This window comes from Falco rusticolus, chromosome 1, assembly GCF_015220075.1.
Source record: "Falco rusticolus isolate bFalRus1 chromosome 1, bFalRus1.pri, whole genome shotgun sequence".
NCBI classification, from domain to species: domain Eukaryota; kingdom Metazoa; phylum Chordata; class Aves; order Falconiformes; family Falconidae; genus Falco; species Falco rusticolus.
In genome coordinates, this window is record NC_051187.1 from 23,559,214 (window position 1) to 23,581,588 (window position 22,375).

General features: G+C 42.5%; 1 protein-coding gene across 7 annotated transcripts in view; it reads left to right on the top strand.

Moving 5' to 3' along the window:
* Positions 1-20,382, top strand: part of GTF2I (general transcription factor IIi) — a 78,704-nt gene extending 58,322 nt beyond the window's left edge. For 3 of the 7 annotated variants that reach the window (XM_037375112.1, XM_037375113.1, XM_037375117.1), the window contains 13 exons: positions 1,972-2,043; positions 2,503-2,686; positions 3,182-3,240; positions 3,913-3,996; positions 4,437-4,532; positions 6,034-6,099; positions 6,927-7,110; positions 7,709-7,761; positions 8,667-8,777; positions 9,646-9,729; positions 10,563-10,746; positions 11,833-11,861; positions 13,322-13,574. In XM_037375112.1, coding sequence (XP_037231009.1) covers positions 1,972-2,043; positions 2,503-2,686; positions 3,182-3,240; positions 3,913-3,996; positions 4,437-4,532; positions 6,034-6,099; positions 6,927-7,110; positions 7,709-7,761; positions 8,667-8,777; positions 9,646-9,729; positions 10,563-10,746; positions 11,833-11,861; positions 13,322-13,557 — 1,442 coding nt within the window. In that variant the 3' untranslated portion in view covers positions 13,558-13,574. Of the gene's footprint in view, positions 1-1,971; positions 2,044-2,502; positions 2,687-3,181; positions 3,241-3,912; positions 3,997-4,436; positions 4,533-6,033; positions 6,100-6,926; positions 7,111-7,708; positions 7,762-8,666; positions 8,778-9,645; positions 9,730-10,562; positions 10,747-11,653; positions 11,755-11,832; positions 13,575-14,816; positions 14,856-17,495; positions 17,571-19,286 lie in introns of those variants that run through there. The other 4 variants (XM_037375114.1, XR_005102220.1, XM_037375116.1 and 1 more) reach the window with 4 other exon arrangements.
* The last annotated feature ends 1,993 nt before the right edge of the window (positions 20,383-22,375 follow it).

Sequence of the window (22,375 nt, forward strand, 5' to 3'; positions counted from 1 at the left end):
ATCAGTAGTCGTCTTATCACCACATACTGTGGATTTTGTTTGGATTTTAGGAAAAGGCTCCTATTCAGCAAGAGGGTAGCTCAGTAGAAAAGACCGTGTTCAGTGTGAGCAGAAGGAAAAGGCAGCATCGGGGGTTTTTGGTTTTTTTTCTTTGTTTTGTTGCCAAAACCCTGACTGTCGTCAAATTTGACAATATAACTGGCAGTTTGACAATGCAGTAATAACAGCGGGTGCCAGTGACAGCAGTAAAAGGACAGCTGAGAAAACCCTCCTTGGGAAAGAACTGACACACAGTGGTCATGATTCTTAACACTCAGCCTGTCTGAATGTTGGGAATAACATTTCTTTTTTTGCCCTAGTGACTTCCATCAGATTTTTCACCGACTTGCAGGCGAGCCCGGTGTTAACCAGTGCCTGCATCACCTGCCGGGTGCAGGGTTTGGTGTCACACTGGCAAACCCAGCAGGGGTTCTCACTGCGGCTGCAAATTTTATGTTGCTAAAGAATGTTAGGCCTTTTTTAAAGCAAAATATTATTCTGTTGCAAAGTAAACACCAACAGACAACCTGCGAGCAGCACGTGGGCTGGGCTGTGGGCAGCCCCCCCGGCAGCACTGAGCCCAGCGCTGGCACATGGAGGGCAGGGAACGTGAGAGAGGGTCCGGAGGAGGCCACGGGGATGCTCAGAGGGTTGAAGCCCCTCTGCTATGGAGACATGCTGGGAGCACTGGGGAAGAGGCGGCTCCGGGAAGCCCTTATTGCAGCTCCCAGTACCCAAAGGGGCCAGCAGGGAAGCTGGAGCAGGGTTCTTGCAAGGGCATGTAGCAATAGCACAAGGGGGAATGTCTTTCAGCTGGAAGAGGGGAGATTTACATCAGCTCTTGGGAAGAAATTCTTCACTGTGAGGATGATGAGATGCCCAGATCCCTGGCAGTGCCCAAGGCCAGGCTGGACGGGGCTGGGAGCAGCCTGGGCTGGTGGGGGGTGTCCCTGCCCGTGGTGGGGGGTTGGAACAAAGTGATCTTCAAGGACCCTTCCAACCCAAACCATTCTAAAACTCTAAACATTTTAAATTTTTTTTAAAGTAAATTAGTCAATTGAGTTCCTTTGGCAGTAAGACTGCAATGCAGAATTTGGTATATTGTATATATAATGGTATATAAATGAATTAGGTATAAACATACATGCAGGTGTTCAATGCCTGTGAAATCTCTCAAATTGGTAGGCCAGATTGCAAAAAAGGTGCTAACACATCTTGCCTTGAAAATATAAGAAGCTAGAAATAAACAAGGTCAGGTAGTCTCTTAGTCAAAAATATGATTCAGAAACAAAAAAATTCTGTATCGCATCCTTCATGCCTGCTTTCCACAGCTCTGAATGGTTTTAGCTTGGTAGCAGTTAATTGTTATTTGTGGGTTATGATGAAAAATAATGAATTATGATGCTGTTCCTTAGAAAAGAAGTGGGTTTTATCACCGCTAGTGTCCTTTCTTGGCTACGTAAACTACAATTTGTCTGCTCTGGCTAGTGCTCCTATAATTGGCACTTATTTACAATAGAGAACAGGACTGAAGATGATTTTTTTTAATGCTAATGGAGATGTTTAGCAAAGCACTCTTTGAATCCTCATCTTCTTTTCTAAACAGTGTTATTCTTATGCACTATGATTAATTAATTCCATCTTTTTAAGAGCCACTAGAATGATTTCTTCCTGTGTCTAAAGGCTCTGAAGAACAAGTTGTCCCACTTGGGCTGATGTTTGATATTTGTAACTCCGTTGAAACAGATTTTCCATTATGTAGAGGGAATTGCGTGTTGTCATTTAAGCTGCCATTAATAATCATTACTCATTGTGTGTCCTTATGTGATTGTGTTGATAGTTTACAAGTTCTGGCATGGAAAGAAATGCGTTTGAGTGCCCCTTGTGTAGAACTGGGTAATGCTCTGACGTGTATCCATTCCTGGTTTTCAGTGAAAGAAGACTGGAACATCAGGATCACAAAGCTAAGGAAGCAAGTGGAAGAGATCTTTAATATGAAGTTCGGTGAGTTTAAAAAGTCATCTGTAAAAGGGGTTTTAAATTTTACTGGGCTTGTTTAAATGTCAGAAATGTACTAGGGCAGATACAGAAGTCCTGACTCCTCTTACCTACTTTTTACTGACTCTTGCCCATAACTGGCATAAATGACTTTATAACATCCTAGGCCGTGGTTTTTCTAGTTGTGTGGCAAGAGATGATGATATGTGCACAAAAAGCTTTTCGAAGGAAAACATTCTCAGAACAAAATACTCGGCACTGCAGGCTTCCATATTATCTGTAACCAGATGGACCATTCGCAGTTATTCTACAGAAAATAACAGAAAATCTATTTAAGTATATCTCTTGGGAGTTTTTTATTATCTCTGAGTAGCAGAGCTTCTCTCAGCCAAGCTTCTTAAAATCACTTGAGGTAAAATACCACCCATTTGAGTGTGTAAACTATCCTTAAATCTTTATTTTCAGCCCAAGCTCTGGGGCTTTCAGAGGCAGTGAAAGTTCCCTATCCTGTATTTGAATCAAACCCTGAGTACCTGTACGTCGAAGGCTTGCCAGAAGGAATCCCGTTCCGGAGTCCCACATGGTTTGGAATTCCACGCCTTGAAAGAATTATCCGTGAGAGTGGCAAAATCAAATTTGTTGTTAAAAAGTATGTTTGTAATTCAGTTATTTTTACTCCTGATTTTGAAGTTAATTTGAGTTTCTTCCCGGCGACTTGAAATGCTAACTAAATTCTGTTTCCATGAAACAGAAAGAACGTTTTACACGTGTGTTTTATCTTGTAAAAGGATAAACCTTCCTTATTAAACTTGCAGAGATGTATAAATTGCGTGTTTCATGCATCAAGGATCTAGGGGGGGAAATAACCTTGTTAACTGTCAGCTTTTTTCCTTCTTTTTCTCTATTTTTATGCTTGAATTAATCCCAGAAGAAAAATTACGGAGTAGAAAACGTAGCTTTACATTTTCTAACTTTTTTTGTGTTTATTGTCCATGGGGAGTCACCCATGCTTCTAGGAGAACTTGATTATAGAAAGCTGATAGTACGTAAATTGGAACTCAGCCGAATTCCGAGAAATCGGTAACATTTTTGCTGTGTTGTTTGTCTGGCGTGTGTAACTGGTTGTGTTCTGTTCGACTTCTAGGCCTGAGCTTGTCACTTCCTATTTGCCTCCAGGGCTGGCTAGTAAAATAAACACTAAAGGTAAACAATTAAGTGTTATTTGCTGCCATCAATTCATAATTGGTTCAACTGTGGTTGAAAAGTAGGGGTTTGCAAACAAAAGGCATTATTTAAACTGATCTAGCATAGTAGCCTCTAAGTCTGCTATTATTTGAAAAAGTTACTCAAAACGTAAATTTATTTACTTTTTACTTTAGGCTGTTCTAATACAGGAAATTGAATTTACCCCTTTTTTGACCATTTTTATTTTGCTTTTAATGGCCCAAACCATATTTAACTTACATACTTCAGTTTACAGCTATAACAATGAAGTTTTGTAAGAAAAGAATAAAAAAGGAAATCTTTCAAGTGGTCTATAAAAATTTCAGAAGTCAATAATTTTGATATTTAGATATTTAGCGGTATTATTTAGATTTAGGTATTATTTAGATAATAAGTGGTACCAAAGCTGTCCCTCACACTTGGAAACAACAAAGTCTTGTGTTCTGAATTAGTGGAGTGAAAATTTGGGTGTGATGCCTGCTTTTTAAGGCTGAGCATCACCATGTTGTTCAGATTTTGTGTACTTGTACAGACACAAGTGATCCCTCAGTCTGCCAGGATTTTCAGAATACAGCTGCTTTTTCATTAGCTGTGCAGGATATACGTTACAGAGGGTTTGCCTGTTACACCTTGTATTATGTTCACTTCCAGCAATGAGTCCAAAGAGTTCAAAAAGGTCACGAAGTCCTGCAGGCAATTCAAAGGTCCCAGAGATTGAAGTTACTGTCGACGAAGGTATGGAAGAAATATCATTAAATACTCTTCTAATGTTCTTCTATTCTTCTCATGCTTTCTGTTCCCCATTTTCACAGTCCGTAATTAACTTACACATGCACCTCATGTAGCAAACTCAGTTTTGTTTCAGGGGTTCAGATATGCTTTAATATAGAAACAGGCTGATTTTTCATTTTTCTATGTTGGCGTCTGACAGCCTGCTTGGGCATGTTATTCCAAGCAGAGATGTGGGATCTGGTGTGGTCCTGAGCAGATGACTGGCTTAAAATACTTAAAATATGCTTAAAATACTGCGCTAGAGGAACTTCTTAAGGTTTTTTTTTATTCCACTTGTAATTCAGAAGTGAAGTTTTCTCTACTGTTCAAGTTTGATGTGTTGTTCTTTTTCTATGATGCTTGCTTCTGCTCGCTGCAGGTATATATATAATGTCTTCCTACAGGTCCAAATAAACCACAAACAACAGATGTTCGAACTAATTCTCAAACCAATGGGTCCAATATGAGCTTCAAGCCGCGAGGAAGAGAGTTTTCATTCGGTAAATGTTGTGGGAATTCACTCACGTGCTTTCTGTTAATGTTGGTGTTGAAATTTCTGGTGATGACATAACGGAGAGATCTGGAATTCATGTTTTATTCTACAGTTAGTGGATGACAGAAGTTCTTGTTTTCGTGCATGTTCAGCTCTTCATCATGTAGAATAATCTACGTCGGAGAAATCCTGGCTGATGTATAGAGGTGGCTGCACAAGTGCAGCACAGGTCCATTGGGTCTCACTAACCTGGGTTCAAACTCAGTCCCTTCAGGCTTTTGCTGCTCTGTTGTTTCACGGTGCTGCAGACCCCTGAGGGACCTGTTGGTGCACAGCACCCCCAGCGTGCATCAACCCAGTCCAGATCTGTCATGGTGCAGAAGCTTAAGAAACGCTCCACAAACGTGAAATGTTGAGCACCACTGTGCAGAGACACCCAGGTGGCCCATAGGAACTAGGAAGGATTTAACAAACCAGTAAGCCGTGACCTATCCGAGCTGATTTTGCAAGATCACCCTTATGGATGTCCCCAGCTCTGGAAAAAAATCAGTGAAGGAGAAGCCAGGGAGGACTGGAAGCCGAGTGGCTGTGTTCAGGGTGACTGTAAGCAGTTCCCCCAGTCTCCTGAAACTGGTTTTTTAGCACCCCGACCTTCAGAGTTTATTTGCTTATATTTATATGGGAGTTTGTTTTTTGCTTTATCGTGTTTGTCTCCCGTGCTTGTTCTTTAGCCATATAGTCATAAAATGTGAAACAAAGGAGTTCTTTACTCCCACTGAGCCAGTTTAGCGTGAATATACAGTACTGGTTGGGTATGACGGCTCCTGTTGGCATGGGCAGCAGTCCTATGCAGAGCTGTTGCAGGTTTCTTGACTTTCTTGTTATTGCTACACCTAAGCTTTTTTTTTTAAAAAAAAAAACAACCACCTGCAACTTTTTTAAACTTTTCAACTGAGTTTTTAGTTTTGTAGACCAGCTATGGACCACTTACCTGCAGCCAAGGGTAAACCGGTTTAGGAATTGCTGCGGGTTGCTGTCAGGAACAAAATGCCTGGCTAGATGGAGATTTAATCTTACCCACTGAAGCTGAAACTATATAGATGGAGTTTATAGCTCTCAGGACAGTGGTGTGTGTTGCGGGGCTGTGGCGCTGAACGTCTGAAGAACTTTCTGCTGCTGTTTTGGGTGCTGCTTCAGATGACTAAATTTGATGCTGTCTGCTGCTGTAAATGTGGATCGCTCTTGGGTTTCAATTTTAATTGCCCTTGCTTTACCTAGTAGCAGTATCTTTCAAAGCTTCGGGAAAATGAGGCTTGATGTGGATATGGGTTTAGACTGCAGCAGCATGTTTTGGTGCCGTTTGCAGGATGAAAGCCATTTTGCATGTCTTACTGTTATAGTAAATCAGTTATCAAGCATAATAATTTATTAAACGTTTATTAAAGTCTTCTTCAAGGACTGATTCATTGTGGAAGTGTTGCTTTAATTTTCCGATTTCCTCCTGGCAGAAGCGTGGAATGCCAAAATTACTGACTTAAAGCAGAAAGTCGAAAATCTTTTTAATGAAAAATGTGGTAAGTGTATTGATTCTTTTTTACTGCGCTGTCTTTCTTACGAACGTACAGTAAAGATGTGTGAGAGAGGCGTTCATGTGTTTATTCCGAAGGTCCTGCAATCCTTGTGTGCTCTAGGCATTTCTCCTTTGAGCTCATTCTCATGTAGGTTGCTTGCAATTGTGTCACGTTTCCACTGGTTATTTGATTTGGGTTTGGAAATGGAGAAGTTGTGGTCGGATTACCGCTGCTTTAATGACCCAGAGACGCGGGGATTCCACATCCTGGCGCATCTTTTTAAGTTTTCTTCACTGCTTATGAATGGAAGTTTGCATGAGTTCAGCCTCTGCATGACTCGATACGTTGTGGGTGGTACCTGGAGAGATGCTCCATCATATCCTCGCGCTTCTAGTGCAGGCTGTTGGGAAGCTAATGACTTCTCCGAATTCCTTCTGAGTGCAGCTTTTGGAACAAGATCTCTAGTCGCACCTGCCCTTGATGCTGCTCTGTAGAAGAGACAGCGACAGAATGCATTGCCTGTAACAAAGCAGGGTACAAATGGGATAGTCTTGTGTGCAGACCAAGCCAGTGGCATGAGCTGCCGGCAAATTACTAACTTTCCACGGCAAATTATGATCAGACTTGCAGCAGAATGAGTTATGTGTGAGGCTGTGTTTCATTTCCTTCCTGCTTACTCATAGCTGTCACCAAGAGAGGCAAAGCCTGCTGGTTCCACCTAGTCCAGTATGTACGTGCCAGCTATTCTATACCATTCATACCTAAGGTTTTCCTTTTTATACACACACCAGTTGCCTAGCTGGTAGCTTATTTGCTGGGTTGCATTTCAGGGGAAGCACTGGGGCTGACCGAACCGGTGAAGGTGCCCTTTGCATTGTTTGAATCCTTCCCGGAGGTTTTCTACGTGGAAGGATTGCCCGAGGGGGTGCCATTCCGCCGACCTTCTACTTTTGGAATTCCAAGACTAGAGAAGATCCTGAGAAACAAATCCAAGATAAAATTCATTATTAAAAAGTAAGACTCCCGTCTCTCTCTGATAATCTATTCCATGAGAACTGAGATGTAGAACAAAAAATGAAACTGGGTTGCCAAATTGCTGAATTACCCTGTAAAGTACACACTGGAGTATTTTTAGTAAAGGAGGAAATGGTCAGAAAGCTCTTGTAGAGGAGGAGCAGGATACAGTAATCGTTCTGTTCTGAAAGATGCTCACAACCTATTTTGGGAGGAAGAGCAAGTCCAGATTTTTTAGCCCATTTCAGTTATTGCACCACTGGTTTAGTTCCTACCGCATGGAGCTCTTACGGGTTACTCATAAAAGTTGCTGGGAGGGTACCAGGAGCTGAGAAGTGGAGATTCATATAATTGGGCATTGTAAGAACTTATTTTTCTTGTCTGGAATAGGTTTAGATACCTGTGTGCCAGTGCAGAAACAGTGGCAAGAGCAGTTGGGGAGCCTCCCGACCATGGCGTTCTTGTCTGGCTGTTTGGCTGAGAGGCTGTCACTTGGTTCCTGCCTTTGATAGATTAATATTAGAAAATTGCATTTTCTTTAATGCCAATTAATGTAATTTTTTTTTAATTGTACATTAAATGTTCAATCTGTTTGCAGGCCTGAGATGTTTGAGGCAGCTATTAAGGAATGTTCTGCTAGAAGCCCCCAAAGTGAGTTTTGCAACTGCTTAATGTTCTACATAACAGTCTCTTTCAAGGATTAAATCCAGATCAGGAGAGCTGCACGGTGTTAATGAACTCCTGAAAGATTCGTTCTACATTGTGGTTGGTTTGTTTGCTTCTTGTTTTTTAACAATGGGGAAAGCACTTGCCCATTACAGTTAAATATAACTTTAGCAAAGGAGTGTTAAATTTTTCAAGTTATTCATAATAATCATGCCTCTAATGTGTTCTTTACTACCTTTTCTCAAAATGTAACAAGGAATGTGTGATTTGCAGAAGTAATTCAGGTCTAGAGATAAATTATTTGCTTCTAATGCATAGATCATCTAAATGACAAGTCCTCCACAGACAGGAGTGCAGAAAAGCAGTAGAAAATATTGTGTCAGGCAGGTCAGGGATGAAGTGTTTTGAGTCATATCATTGTCTCTTACTATGGGTTGGCAAAACTCTGCAGAGTTACTTGAACTTGGCTATGTTGTGCCACTGGACAGTGTGGCACAATACATATTCAGAAATATAACTGTAAGGGGTTTCTTTTGTGAATGCACGGTAGGTGTTACTGAGTTAACTGCAAGTGCTATGATTTTCCTGTTAATAAAAATACCAAAATACACGCTCCATATACTCTTTTTTTGTTTTCCTTTTAATAACAATCTTTTTAGAAACCCAGCTAGGTAAAGATTTAATATCTTTCATCTAGCTCTTTCTCTTGGATTGGAGCATGTACCTTCAATAAGTATGTCTCATTGGAAGCTGCTCCCATTGTGAAAATGGAACTGGGTCCACATTGAAAACTTTGCTAATACCTGTTATTTTGGAATATTTTCTTCATGAGCCATTCAAGATTTGGGGCTGTCTACAATTGTTTTTTAAATCAGTCCTCTCCTTTTTAGGAAAAAATAATTCATCTAACATAGCCAATACAGCAAGCACCACAACAAACACAGTGGTGAACACGGCCGCAGGGGTTGAAGATCTGAACATCATTCAAGTGACTATACCAGGTATGTCATTGCCTGGGGTCACATCACGCTTTTTGTGCTTATATCCTTGGTGACATTTCTTTAGTCTGATGAAGTTTTTCCAGCAGTCAAGCTGGCTCGCTGAAATACAAGTACTATCAACAAAGAACATAATTTACCATTCTGGTTTTTGCTGAGATGTTAAATATTTTCTAGCACTCATTAATATCTGTTCAGTGACAGGTCTATAATAGTCTTGGTCCAACCCTTAGTTCAGAAGTATCCACATTGTTCCCTTTTTTCTCATGCAATAAATTAAATATTGATTTGCAATTTTCTTGGCAACTTCAGGAGTTTGGTGCTTGGGCTGAATCACATAACCATGCAGACTGAACTGCATTGTCTTTCTTAGGCATGTATCATGTTGATTAGAAACAGGAACGTTGCATGCTGTGGCCACCTATTGAATGGTCACTTGGCTTTTATACATTATTTACCGTTACACGTACTGTAAGAAAATATAATTTGTGATTTTAGATGTCAGTTTACAAAATCATCTCTAGGCAGTAAATCTGGATTCATCCCTGGAAGGATTCATCCCATCAAGGCCAGGTGGGATGGGGCTGGGAGCAGCCTGCTCTGTGGAAGGTGTCCCTGCCCATGGCAGGGGGGTTGGAACTGGGTGAACTTTAAGGTCCCTTCCAGCCCAAACCATTCTAGGATTTTTTAATCACCAGCTCTTTTTGCATATTTCTACAATTCTGTGTTGCTGCTAAAGCTAGGAACAAAGACAGCTCCTGGTTTGAGGCACTGGGGTGTACCTGCTTTGAGTAAATATGCAACAGTAAACAAGCTTTGGGGAGGGGGGGAGTCTGCTTGATGCTGATGCTCTTCTAACAATTTCTTCCAGATGATGAAAGCGAGCGACTGTCAAAAGTAGAAAAGGCCAGACAATTGAGAGAGCAAGTAAATGATCTTTTTAGCCGGAAATTTGGTAATTGCTTCTTCCTCCCTGTTTTTACATGGGTGTGAATGCAGTTAATGTTGTTGGTGTTGACATTACTGAATCATCGCAGTGGATGATATATCTCTGATCATTAAAATGAACGAACTTGAGAACTGTATATGAATGTTGTACTTCGACTTCAAAAAGCATCTTTTATAAGCAATGTAGGTTGTTTGGTGTTTTAAACAAAAAATCCTAAGAGTATAGATTGTGTTATGTCATCACCCCCCACTCCCTTTCTGTTTTTTTCTGTGTAAACAGGGATGGAATACTTACTGTGCTGGCAGTCCATGATTCTTCTTAGGGCTTCATAGTCCTGACCTCTTAATACTTGGAACTAGAGTAGTTTTAAAAATGCAGCTCAGTCTTTTTGCTGTGTATAGTTTTCTTTTTTACTTTCTATTTGCATTGTACAGCAATAATGACCTGAGTTTCTTGGTCTGAAATTCCCTCGCTAGGGCTGTGCTGAATTGCTTTCATGGCATTGCAGGAGATGCTTCTTTTTTTCCTCCATCTAGCTGTTTCCTTAGATACCCCGTTCTGTACCTTTTCTTAGTAAACACAGAACATGGGTTCTTTATTTGCTGAGCTGCCAGAGCTGGAGTTGTAGCTCTTGTAGTGATGTTGATGAGCGGAATCCAGCTCATCCTATTTCCAACACTGTAATGGTTTCCTTGTTACATGAATTTTCCTAGTTTCAGACCCAATAGAAAGTTTGGATTTGCATTTAGTTTCTTAATTGTCTGAGGACTTTTATTTTCAAGGTAATAATAACTATGTAGACTTGAAAATAAGCATGACCCATGACCTCTTTCACTTAGGTGAAGCCACTGGTGTGAATTTCCCTGTGAAAGTCCCGTACAGAAAGATCACTGTCAATCCTGGGTGTGTGGTGGTGGATGGGATGCCTCCTGGCGTGGCGTTCAAAGCTCCCAGTTATCTGGAAATTAGCTCCATGAGGAAGATTTTGGAATCAGCGGAGTTTATCAAATTTACTGTCATTCGGTAAGTGGTTGCCACTGATCAGATTGTACAGATGTCGCGAGGACAGCCCTGTGTCTGGAATAAATCGAGACTGGAAAGAATAGAAGTTGCAGCGCATCGTTAAATAGTGGAAGATGTTGGCTCCTTGGGGTAAAACCAGATCAGGTCAAATGGAGCCCAGATGTTCATAGCATGAGTGAAGATGGTGACTCTTTGGAGGATGTGTCCAACTGAGTATGGCACAGGGCATTTTATTTACAGGCGTATTACAGCAGTTGCAATCCATTCGTATCTGTGAGTCCTAAAGTCCTGTGGGCCTTGCTCTCCCATTTGTAAGATCAAGTTCTGAGAGACAAGTCCACAGCTTGTTGGCTCTTAACAGTAAATAGTGTTTGTACTAGTATTAATATTTCAGATGTTACGCATCCTGAGTTAAGTAAACTCTTTGATAAATGGTTTTTTCCCTACAAAATGAGTTTATCTACAATATTTAAAAATACAATATTGCCCAATTACAACATAAGTGGATTTCATTTATATGTGTTTATTTCCGCAGACATATATATACACACATATATACAAAGTATATTTGTATGCATGAAGCAGAACAGATGAAACTCTGGAATCATACTAGGGAGGAGTTCAGGGATAGAAAATACAAATTTAACAGTTTATGTGACTTCTCAAGTCGCAGACTGCTTCACAGGAGTCTGAATGCTTCAGTTTATACTTAAAGAGAGAAATCTCTTAGATATGTTTTACTAAGGGGTCTGAACTCTCAACCCTTAATCATGAAGTGTCCTAACTGAAAGGACTCTTGCTCGATCCACGGTGTCGAGTTGGGCTCTGAAGAAGAGGGGACTCCCTGGTTAGCTGGTGGTGAGCGAGGGAAGGATTTTGATGTTTCTGTCTATGTTCCTTTTCAAAGTGCGAGCACACAAGCCAGGGTGCCCAAGAGCTGCTGTGACGGTTCCTTATGCTTTGGTCCAACTCCCTGTGTGTTTTTTAGCACGACCTCTGTCCCGAAAGGTTAGGTGAGGCTGCTTTGGGAGGGAAGGCCCGTGCAGTATCTTTTAGAATCAGTAAACTTTTCTTTTTCTCTTGCAGACCATTGCCAGGACTTGTGATTAACAATCGTAAGTATTTATGAGACGCTGATGGCAAATGTATTCTTGTAGCTTACCCAGATTCGTTTTCCACCTTTGGGTTTGGTGGCAGAGGCTGCAGGGTGGTTCAGTTCTGTGTGTAACTCTTGTCTGTGTCTCATGAAGGTTCCCTGACTAAACATGCACGTGCAATTAACTTGAGAGCAGCGTGGTACATTTACAGAGCAGTGTAAGATTAGCACATGAACTGTGATACAAAACCACAAGATACTGATTTTGTATTTTTTCAGCTGCAGAGTCCCAAAGAGATTTAGGACCTTGACTGAGCAGCAGACTGACATGGGAGTGCCTACATTTTAGGTTCGGATCCACCGCAATGTCAGTTAATAAGCAAGAACTTTCCAGTAGCTGCACAACCGTGTTCCAGTGAAAAATTCTGCAGTCTGCCGAAAGTGTAGCAGTTTAGAGAGGCAGAGTGTAATGACCTGAAATGCTGTGGCCAACTTGGCCATGTTAATGAAATTGTTTGGGGTTGGAAAAAAAGAAGTTGTAGTATTTTCAGTTGCCTAAAATAATTGTGACCTGTTTTTTTAGATCTTCTTTAAGAGAAAAAAACGAAACTGCGAAACGCTGCTGTTACCGTGTCCCTTGTGCCGGGTTCTCTCTGAGCCAGGGTCAGGTTAGAAGTTCAGAGGGCAGGTAACCTGCTGTCATTCCTTTGGCCCGAGCCAGCCTGAGCCTTAGCCACCGGCATCACCGCTTTTGTATCCAGCCACCAGTATATTCCATTTTAATAATTCCAGTATATTCCAGTATGTTAATGTGCTGAGATCTGCGAACTGCAAGCACGAGGTGTCCTCAGGAAGGTATTGTAGCTAGTAACTCACACTGACATGCTTACCGGTCCCGGGCACGCCGTCTTAGGTGGGAAAGGGACCCCTTTGTAAGAGGGGACCTTCCAGGCAGATAAGTGTGTAATAGCGTTTCCAAATAATTCAATTAGAAATGAAAGGAGCTATTAAACTGTTGTCTATTCAGCATGTGTTGGGACTGAGGCTAGCTAAGGGCTGAGTAAGAGCAACACAGGTAATCCGACCGTCTTCCATCACTGGGGGAGCAGGTTGGCCATTAAACATGTGGGGTTTGTCTGTTGTTCGTGTCCGTTAATTATGTTGGAAATGATCTGATATTGATAGACACCAAGGCCAATGACTGAAAGGCTCTGAGCCTGCTGCTTATAGGTACGATGCTTTATTCCTCTTCTGAGGAACATGTGGGAACTTCAAAGGAAGTTTTATGGTGCTTGCAGGCAAGATAGGGAATGTGTTTTCTGTAACAAAAAATACTGAACTGCAACTCAATCACAAGCATCAGTAACCTGTTCGTGCGGCAAGTTTCAGGATTTGCAGATTCAAGAAGTAAGATTGCCCTTGTGTTACATGTGGACCATTGTCATTGTGAAGTTAAACAGTGATCATGTCTACTCTTAGAGCTGATGGAAAAAGCTGAAGCAGAAGCATCGCCAACAGCACCAGCAGCAGCACCAGTACTACCAGGTGATTCAGAGCGCGATGCATGTCCTTGCAGGAGGGGTAGGGTATGGAGTTCTCGATCTTATTGGCAGGTGATACTAGTAGTCGTGTCCTGGGTACACGCTGCTCGTGATGAGCCGTTTTATTTTGACAGATGGTGTTCGACGGTGACTTTTATAGCTATTAAATATTAATAAATTAATAGAAAGAGCTATTGCTTCTGTCAAGCTGTGTCATTGGCGTGTTCATTGATTTGATTTTTGCAGATGATGAGTGAGCTGTGAAGAATGATTAGTAGGGGCAATACATAAAGCAAACTCAGTATCCATTTATTGATACCTGCTTAAGCCAAAGTCTGTGTGCGTCTGAGCCACATGGAAACCTCACTTGGCTGCATATCTCTCTGTGTAACATGTGAGAACCTCGAATGGGGTCTTGATGGAATTTCTGCCTGCTGCAGAGCTCTGTAACCCCTGCTAGACTGTGTCTAGACCGCACACACGTCACCTGTCTTAGTGTGAATGGAGAACTTAGCTTTACGCTATGGGTAGCTAAAGTGAATGTAGTTGGGCGACTTCCATTTGACGCAGTATGGTTCGTAAATGCTCGCAGATCTTTTAAAAACGTGTCTCCCAAACTGGTGTAGTGCAGGAAAGACTTTTGCAATTATCTGGATAAACTGTTACTCAAAGAAACGAGGAGACTAAGAGAGAGCGTTCAATAAACCTCTTGAGAGTAAGGGATGCTTGTATGGCGGAAATAATTACAAAAGAAACTACGAGCTGCTCTGTTTGCGGTGGGAGGCGGTGGGAGGGAGGAGAACGGCTGCTGTGATCAGTGAACCACTGCAGTCTGTCTGTCCTTCACTCACCCACAGTGTTACAGAGGCTGAAGAGCTTGCCCAGCACCTGGCCATCTATAATCCATCAACATAGCGGGGAGAAAAAGCATTATGGAATTAAAACGTATTTTTTGCCCCCTATTCCATGCCTTCTCACTCTCTCCCAAAATACACATACTCACTGTGGAAGACAGTGCTCTAACCAGAAGGGGTGACTTTTTTTTTAAATACTGCTTTATATTTAAGTGGTTTGAGTAAAGCCATTCCAAACTTGATGTATTTCCTGCAAGTGTGTGTTATGTTCTGCCAGGACTTGATATGTCTGCTGCAGTGGGCCAAACTCAGTCAGAAGAGAAAGTTTTAGGTAGTGTAATATAATAAATACTTGGCTATATTCTGGGTGGGGTTTTTTTTGCAGACTGTATAGAATATTACACATATTTCTCCCAGACAAAGCTATTTGAGTCTAATGAGAAGAGAAAAAAATTAGGCATTTTTTTTTCAGGGAAAGCTTAATTGCCATAATTTTTCTAAGATGCTTATCTGATTCATATTGTTGAAACTGTACTCATATTCGTTTGACTGTTGGTTTGTTTTTTTTTTTCATTTAAGAGCCAGCTGAACCAAGCCAAATGGAAGTATCTGTAGGAGGTAAGTGTTTGTCTTCAGCTATTTTCAACAAACATTTTTAAGTAATTGTGAAAAAAGTTGCGTCTTTTTTTAAAGGAGACAGGTCAGTCAAAACAGAAAAGGGCTTTTAGTTGTTCCCAGGACATTTTTTTGTCTGTATTAATATCAGGATGCATCATGTGAAAAACACTCTGCAGCAAAAGTTATTATTCAAATAATTTTACAAAGGAGTTTTGTGAGTTGTTGTTCTTGCTTGGTGAGTCATTACTATATATATAGGCTTTGAGTGATTGCTCATGTCCTGAGCAATGCATCTCGTTATTCAACACTGTAGTTTCCACAATTAATGCAAGTAAACGATTGCCACCATCAGGAACTTTGAATGCCACATTGGCCTGCATGTGCTGTGCAGGGAAGGGGAGTATTGATGTTTCTCAGAGCTTAAGCCCTGAAAAACATCCAACTTTCCTATTGTCCAAGAACATACCGGAGCTGTATCTTTTTCAGCTGTCGATGTATGCAAGACCAAGGAGGCTGTAGATCTTTTACTCCCCTGTGCTTTTGCATGGTCTCAGAGCATTAGGAGCATTGCATGCATTGCATGCAATGGTCTGGGAGCATTAGGAGTGCTGGACTGACCTGAGAATTGGGATGCTGGTGGCTGCTGTGGGCTCGGGTCCTCTAAATGCTGCCTCTGCTATAGTCCCAGCCTGTCAGCACAGCCCGGGGTGGCTGTGGCTGCCTCTGGCGTGGCTGACACAGGGGATGGCAGGTGCTCCGAGTTGGCCAGGCTGCTGCCTTTGTGCCAGCTGGTCCTGGAGGGGCTTTCTGATGTGCCAGCAGTGTAGCCAACAGCCCTGGGGTGGTGGCCGCCGCGCCTCAGTGCTTGTCATCTGAAAACTCTCACCTTGAGTTCATTCCCTAACCCTGCTTGGGTCCCTCCAAAAGAGAAAGCAGCAAATCTCAGCGTTTCCATTCTTCTGTATCCTTTTCCATGGAAATGCCCTTTCCAGTGCCCATTGCTCCTGTTTCCCTGTCAGGTCACTGGGATGACATGCTCAACCAGAACTGCTGCTGGAAGCTCAGGGCCAGGTTCTCCCAGTGCTGGGAGCAGGTCTTTCTTGGAGCATAGATCAATCCTGTTGCAGCGGTCAAAACAAAAAACAGGCGAGTGTTAAGAGCCACGGAAGAGCTGAGCTGCAGATTTTAAGCTCACAGTTATTGAAAGATACAGGGATATTGAAAGATCTGGAACATCAGATGTCTTTGTAATGCCATAAGTATGCAGGATTGCTGAAACTGTGAGATGATGGAGAGAGACAGTTGTTCCTGGGTACCTTCATGCGGAGGAAATCTAGCTATGAGCCTTGAAAGTGATGGCTGTGAAGAAACAGACAAGCATGGGTATGGATTTGTCATCCCAAACTGGATTCAGACCCAGTAACCAGAGGAATGATCTTGAGAAAAGGCATGCAGTTGCTAAAGAACTTCAAATCACTTCAGAGCTAGGCTGGAATGTGTAAAATGATCGTGAAGTGGCTTGGCTTTATAGTGATGAATTACCCTAGCTCTGAATCTTCCAAACAACTTCAGTGGAAAACCAATTTCCTTCCAACATCATATTCTCTGTTTATAAAAAGAACAAGATCAGGCTTCGGGTCATATAGGCAGTGCTATACAGGCACCAGATTTCTTTGATGTACCTCCAAGCATCCCTGTGAACAAAAAAAAGTGAAGATTTTGTAATGAAGTCTCCTGGAAATGCAAAAAATTGTATCAAAAGATGATGAACGCTTCAGCCAAGAAGATAAAATTTCTGTCTCTGTTTTGTTGGGGTTTTTTAAGCATATCATAAAGCCTTCCTATGTGATACTGTGCGTTGAAGAAATAAAATGAGCTAGAGTCAAAATTTGGTTTGGACAGATTAATATAAAATAATGTGGAAGTCTGTATCAAGTTGAGAAGCAGTCCTGCAGATGGGAAAAAAATCTGAAAAATAGTCAGTGCTGTGAAAACAAGAGTTTGGGCAATGAATGTTAATTTACTAAATCACCCAGAAGGCATGACTTGAGCACGAGTAGCTTCAGATGTTGGTAGGTACCTTTGGAAGAGAGCATCTTTAAAAACGTGAAACAGCGATCATGCCTGACGCAGTTGAAGTCAGGAGCTACAGGCTTAACCTGTGAGTGTTTGAAAAGCTTCACCCAGCATCGCGTGTCTGAGGAGGTGGCTGAAGGCAGGAGTGGTGCTGGGGATTGACAGAGCAGGGAGAAGGACTGCAGAGCAGCAGGCAGGGCCAAAACAGTGATGTAGCTGATGTTTTTTCACTGATTATGTGGTGTTGGTGTTTCCTTTTTGGTTTAAGTACCTTTCCAGCCCAGTGAGTCTTTCAGCTGTATAAAAACCCTTTTAAATTTTTATTTCTGTTCTTCAAAAACTAGAGTTCTCTAAGAGCCCAGGCTGCTTTATATTGACATGAATATGGCGATGTCCACAGAATCAGATTGTTGTGAATATATTTTTATTTACTGTTAATATTTCAAGAGGATAAATTAATGCTTTCCATATTTTCATAGGTTTTTACGTACTGAGTACAGCAATAACAACAAAATTGATTGGGAACTTCCCTTTTTTCTTCATTCATTACTGCTTTTTCAACAGATATTACAGAAACAGAAGAAAATTGTCAAATAAAGCAAGAACCAGACCCAACGTGGTAGACTTCATCAACACTGGGTAAAAGAATTTACTGTTTCTTGAACTCAGCACCTGTCAAGGAGTAACACTTTTATATTTTTGGGTGGGGAGAAGAGGGCTGAGATACAGGACTGAATGCCAGAAGGCACCAGTCCTTTACTTACGAATTAATTTATTTGTCTCAGTTCTCACCTGTAAAACGTAGAATGTTTTCCCTACCTTATCCAAATACAACGTAAAACATGCAGTGTGCACATTGATGAGGCAGACAGTCCTGGGAAAATGTGGCCTGTAAATAAAAACGGGTGATGGTAATGACATATTTCAGAGGCAGAGTAAAGGAAAACTTAGGGAATTAGTGTTTACGAAGAACTCTGAGATAGTTGTGTGAAAAAGCATTATTATTCCTGGTAAAGCCTGTATATTTCCAAATTGTAGCTGGGCAGGAAAAGCTCTTCACTACGATTGCAGCGTTGTCTGAGCTTGGGATGCTTGGTAAAGCTAATAATCGTGATGGCAAACCCGTTTCCTTTGAAAGATTTTTTTCTTTTCCAGTTAACTTTTATGAAAAGCTTCGTTTCATTTACATTGCAAAAATGTCTGAATCTTTCTCTTATACTATTCTTAACTTCACTCATTCCTAAAAATGGCAATTTGGTGGAGGTGGAGAGCAGTGCCGGTTATGCCGTCACGTCACCAGATATAATAGGCTGACCCCCACGGTCGTGTCTGTGCTTCGTTCAGAGAAAACGGCAATTTTAAGCTATCACAGCTCTGTATTGAGCTTTTTGTTCGTATTCCCAACCGAATATTTTCCTCATGCAGTGTTGGATACGTTAGCAGTTTGATTTGGTTGATACCAAGTTGGATGCATTTGTGTAGTACGCTCGAGCTGTAGCCTGCCTGGCTTTAGTAAGGAAAAGGCAGGGATTCATGCTGGAGACCAAAGCATCTGTGCACCATGCCAGTCCTGGGGACGCAGGCCACCAGCAAACCCCAGCTCTGTCCTTCAGCTCTGCTGGGCTGCGGGTGGGAAGGCGGATTGTCCCAGCAGAGATGCCCGTGGGCTGCACTCCGGGCACCATCCGCTGCTTGGGATGGGGACAGCTGCTTGGGATGGGGACAGCCTCAGCCATGGTCCCCGTCCAGGCAGCATAAGCACAGCCTGGTGCACTGGGGGCTGCTGGTGGCTTCAGGATGAGGGACTGAAGGGGCAAATCCAGAAATGATTTGGTAGAAACTGGGGGAATCTGACATACCAGCATACCCGCTGCTGTGCCCGGAGCGTTGCGAGTGCAGCAGGAGCCTTCCCAAGAAATGGGTGAAGGCTGCTTTGGGAATACTGGTCGTAAAACTGAACACGGTGGGAGAAAATATACTAAAGAAACACTTGATTTGTCATGGGAAGCCCTTCCCCCAGTGGAGGTATAAAAAGCCATCTCAGCTGTCCGTTAAAGGTCACGGAAATCTTGTTGGAGCGATGGCTGCACAACGTGGTGCTGCAGCGGTTCGGAGTTGTGGATGCTTTAGCCCATCCACTGAACTTCTCCTAAAGCAAATATTTGATCTGAATTCTTACAGAGACGGCTCAGGCACACATCTAATCTCGTATTTAGTGAGAGCAATATTCAGCTTCCACATGCTTTCTGAATCTAGGCCTAAAGAACTGGCAAAGGTGATGCAAACTGCTCCTATTTGTGATAAGATACAGAGCTGTGATGAAACTAACTCACTTCTGTAATTTTTCTTATCTAGTCACAAGCATCCGTTTCTGAGAAGAGCCTGCCGGGACTGTCTTGAGCTGTGTAATATAACTGTATAAGAGAAGTACCTTCTATACAAACCCTTTTTGTACTTTTAGATAGAAATGTCTACTTTTTCAGCAGTTCTGTGAATTGACTTAAAGCAAAGAATGACTGTAGATTTGGAATGGCTGGTTTTACTTCAGAATATGTTATAAGGACTAAATTTCATGCAGCAATGCTGGGGAGATGACAGGGATTAAAATCAACAGGGACTTAACAGAGGCTGTCTGCATTTCCCAATAAAGCTGAATTTCGCCATACCTGAATGCATCTTAGCTTTTCTAATGAGGAAAAATTCCTGCAAGTAGTTCAGTTTGTTAGTTTTACTTTGGGGGGGGCGGGGGGGGGGGGGGAGAAATCATTACTTTTTGGTTCTTACTCCTTTAATGGCTGACTGGACAATAGTATCTGTATATTTGAACTAATTTTTCCTATGATATCTATCACAATTCATATGTTTTTTCATAAATAAAAGATAAACTGGTTCACTTGACCGTTAGTACGCATTAATGAGATGGACTGTGAAATGGTCAGTATTTCAGTGTGTGGATTAGGAACCAATTTAAATTAAACCCTGTTATAGTTTGTTCGATTAATGCAAAGTAGTAAGTGCATATGTTACCAGAATATCACACGGTTTATATATGGTGGGTCTGGTCTCGCAGTCCTAACATAGGCAAAACTCGCATGGACCTGTGCGAGAGCTTTTCTCCTGAAGGCTGTGGGGGATGCCCTTCTGTTCATCCAGAACTAGTCATGGAAACCTATGCTACAAGCTACTCGTTAAGTCCTACTATGTCAGAAGTTAGGTCCCCTACAGCCCTGGTTGCTCCCCACATCACCTAGAGACTCATGTATGCATTTTAAGTTTCACAAACCTCTTACATAAGAGATGTAAAGCGCTGGCTATATGATAAGCTCTATAGAGAAGATGCAGATTATTGTAAAGGTTTCTCTTTTATTGGCATGAGTTTGGGCTGACTGCATTATGCGCAAATGGTAAACTTGATGCCCTGATGAAGAAATAAAGACCTTCCTGATGGTTTTCATGACTGTCCCATATTTTACAACGAATCAAGCTGTGGCAGTAGTCCTGTAGGCAGGTAGAACATGCTGTAGCAAAGTTCTTTGTTCCAGCAAAGGAAGCAAGTTCCAGTCATGCCTTTCAGACAGGAATCCAGCCCGGGGGAGGGTGAGGTGGTTGTGTCTTCAAGGAAGATTTCCAAGGCTTAAATTCAGTTGGGTGCAGCATCTGTTCCCTGGGAGCAACCTGAAATTCAGCAGGTGAATTTGGAGCAGCACACACCTGCCATTCCAGAGGCGAGGGAGAGCTGTAGGATGAGTCCCCGTGTTTTCACAATTGCTCCGTGCAGATAAAAGTGCTCCGGATGAGCTGTCTGGGCCTCGTGCTGCTGCTGCTGGCCGTAGGAGCAGGGTGAGCTCCGTGCCGAGTCATTTTGAAAACGCTCATCCCAGTTGTCCCTTCCATCTTTCCAGATGGGAAATGGAGCTGGCCGATGGAGCGCTGCCTTCCTGCCTCGGCAGACCCGTGGGAGCGAGCCCGTTAACTCAGCCCCGTGGGTCCTGTCCCAAATTATACCTGCTGACCTATTTTGCTGATGATGACTTGGGTAGACATGCTCCGTTAACGTACCTTCATAAACGGGTTGTTATCAGGGCAACGGGCAGTTCTGCGATTGCTGCTCCGAGTGTTTCCAACGGGGAAATGAGTTCACGCAACTTTCCCTGGGCTCTCGGCTTCCCCTTGAAAAAAGCAGAAGGATGGTCCATCCCTTCTTCACCTGCAGCTGCCCCCCCAGCCAGGCTCTGTATTATTGCTGGTGTGGCTGTTGGTGCTCACTCCAACCGAGGGTGAGGCGTCACCAGCAGAAAAAATGGTGAAAATTAACTAAATCCAGGCTCCTGCCTTGCCAGGTAGCTAACAACAGAGCGCCGACCTCCTGCAACGTGGCGTGCAGGAGCTAAAACAAACCAAACAGTGGTTTGGTGCATTGGTTTTACTGATGCAATGGTTTTACTGGAAGGACTGGAATCCTTATGTGATGATGCTGGGAGTTGGCGTGGTGGTGTGCGTTGTGTCCGTCTGCTGCTGGGCTTGCAGTAATGCTGTCAGCATTCAACACTGAAGGATCTTTTTGGTCTCGGACATTTTGAGTTATATCCAGTAGAGAGAAATTAGACTGACAAAATAATAGCACCAATATTTATACCTTCCAAATAGCAATTTTATATTAAAAATATCTATATAGTTCTAATAGGTAGCAAACTTGGAAGATGTTGACCATGTATGAAAATCTCACTCGTTTCCAAACTAGTAATACGTGAGGTGTGTCACTGTTTGGGTATTGAGTGACAATGCCCTAAAAAACCTTGGCTGTACTAACAAGTAAATAAATAAAATTGCAACAACTTAACAGAGCTCTGAATATGGTTTTTTTTCTTCCACGTGGTGGTGAAGTAGCAGACCAGTATTTATTCCCCGTGTTTTCCTGACCTTTAGGAGCCTGTCCTGTGCCTTGGGCTGGCTCCTTTCTCCTGAACAGGAATGTTGGACCCCAGTGGTGCAAGATCCAGGGTGCCCGTGGCAGAGCCCCATGTTCCCTGGGTACGGCACACCAGCTTTTTCGGGTCCTGCACCTCTGTTGCGTGTTTTCCCTTGGGATTTGAAGTTTTTGCACCTATGAAACTTGAGCCCTTTCTCCTTGGTTTCTTCTCCTAGCTGCCCTCCACGGCAGGCTGCTGAGGAAGAGGGCAGATGTCCAGTTTTGTGTGATTTTTGCCCCGGCTGTTGGAGCGTGTAGTACTAAAGAGATTTAGTACTGACTGACACGGGAGTGCCTGCCTTGTAGGTGCAGATCCATCACAGTGTCAGTTTAAGAACTTTCCAGTAGCTGCACAACTGTGTTCCAGTGAAAAATACTGTATTCTGCCAAAAGTGTAGCAGTTTAGAGAGGCCGAGTGTAATGACCTGAAATTCTGTGGCCAATTTGGCCACGTTAAGGAAACACAGACGTGACA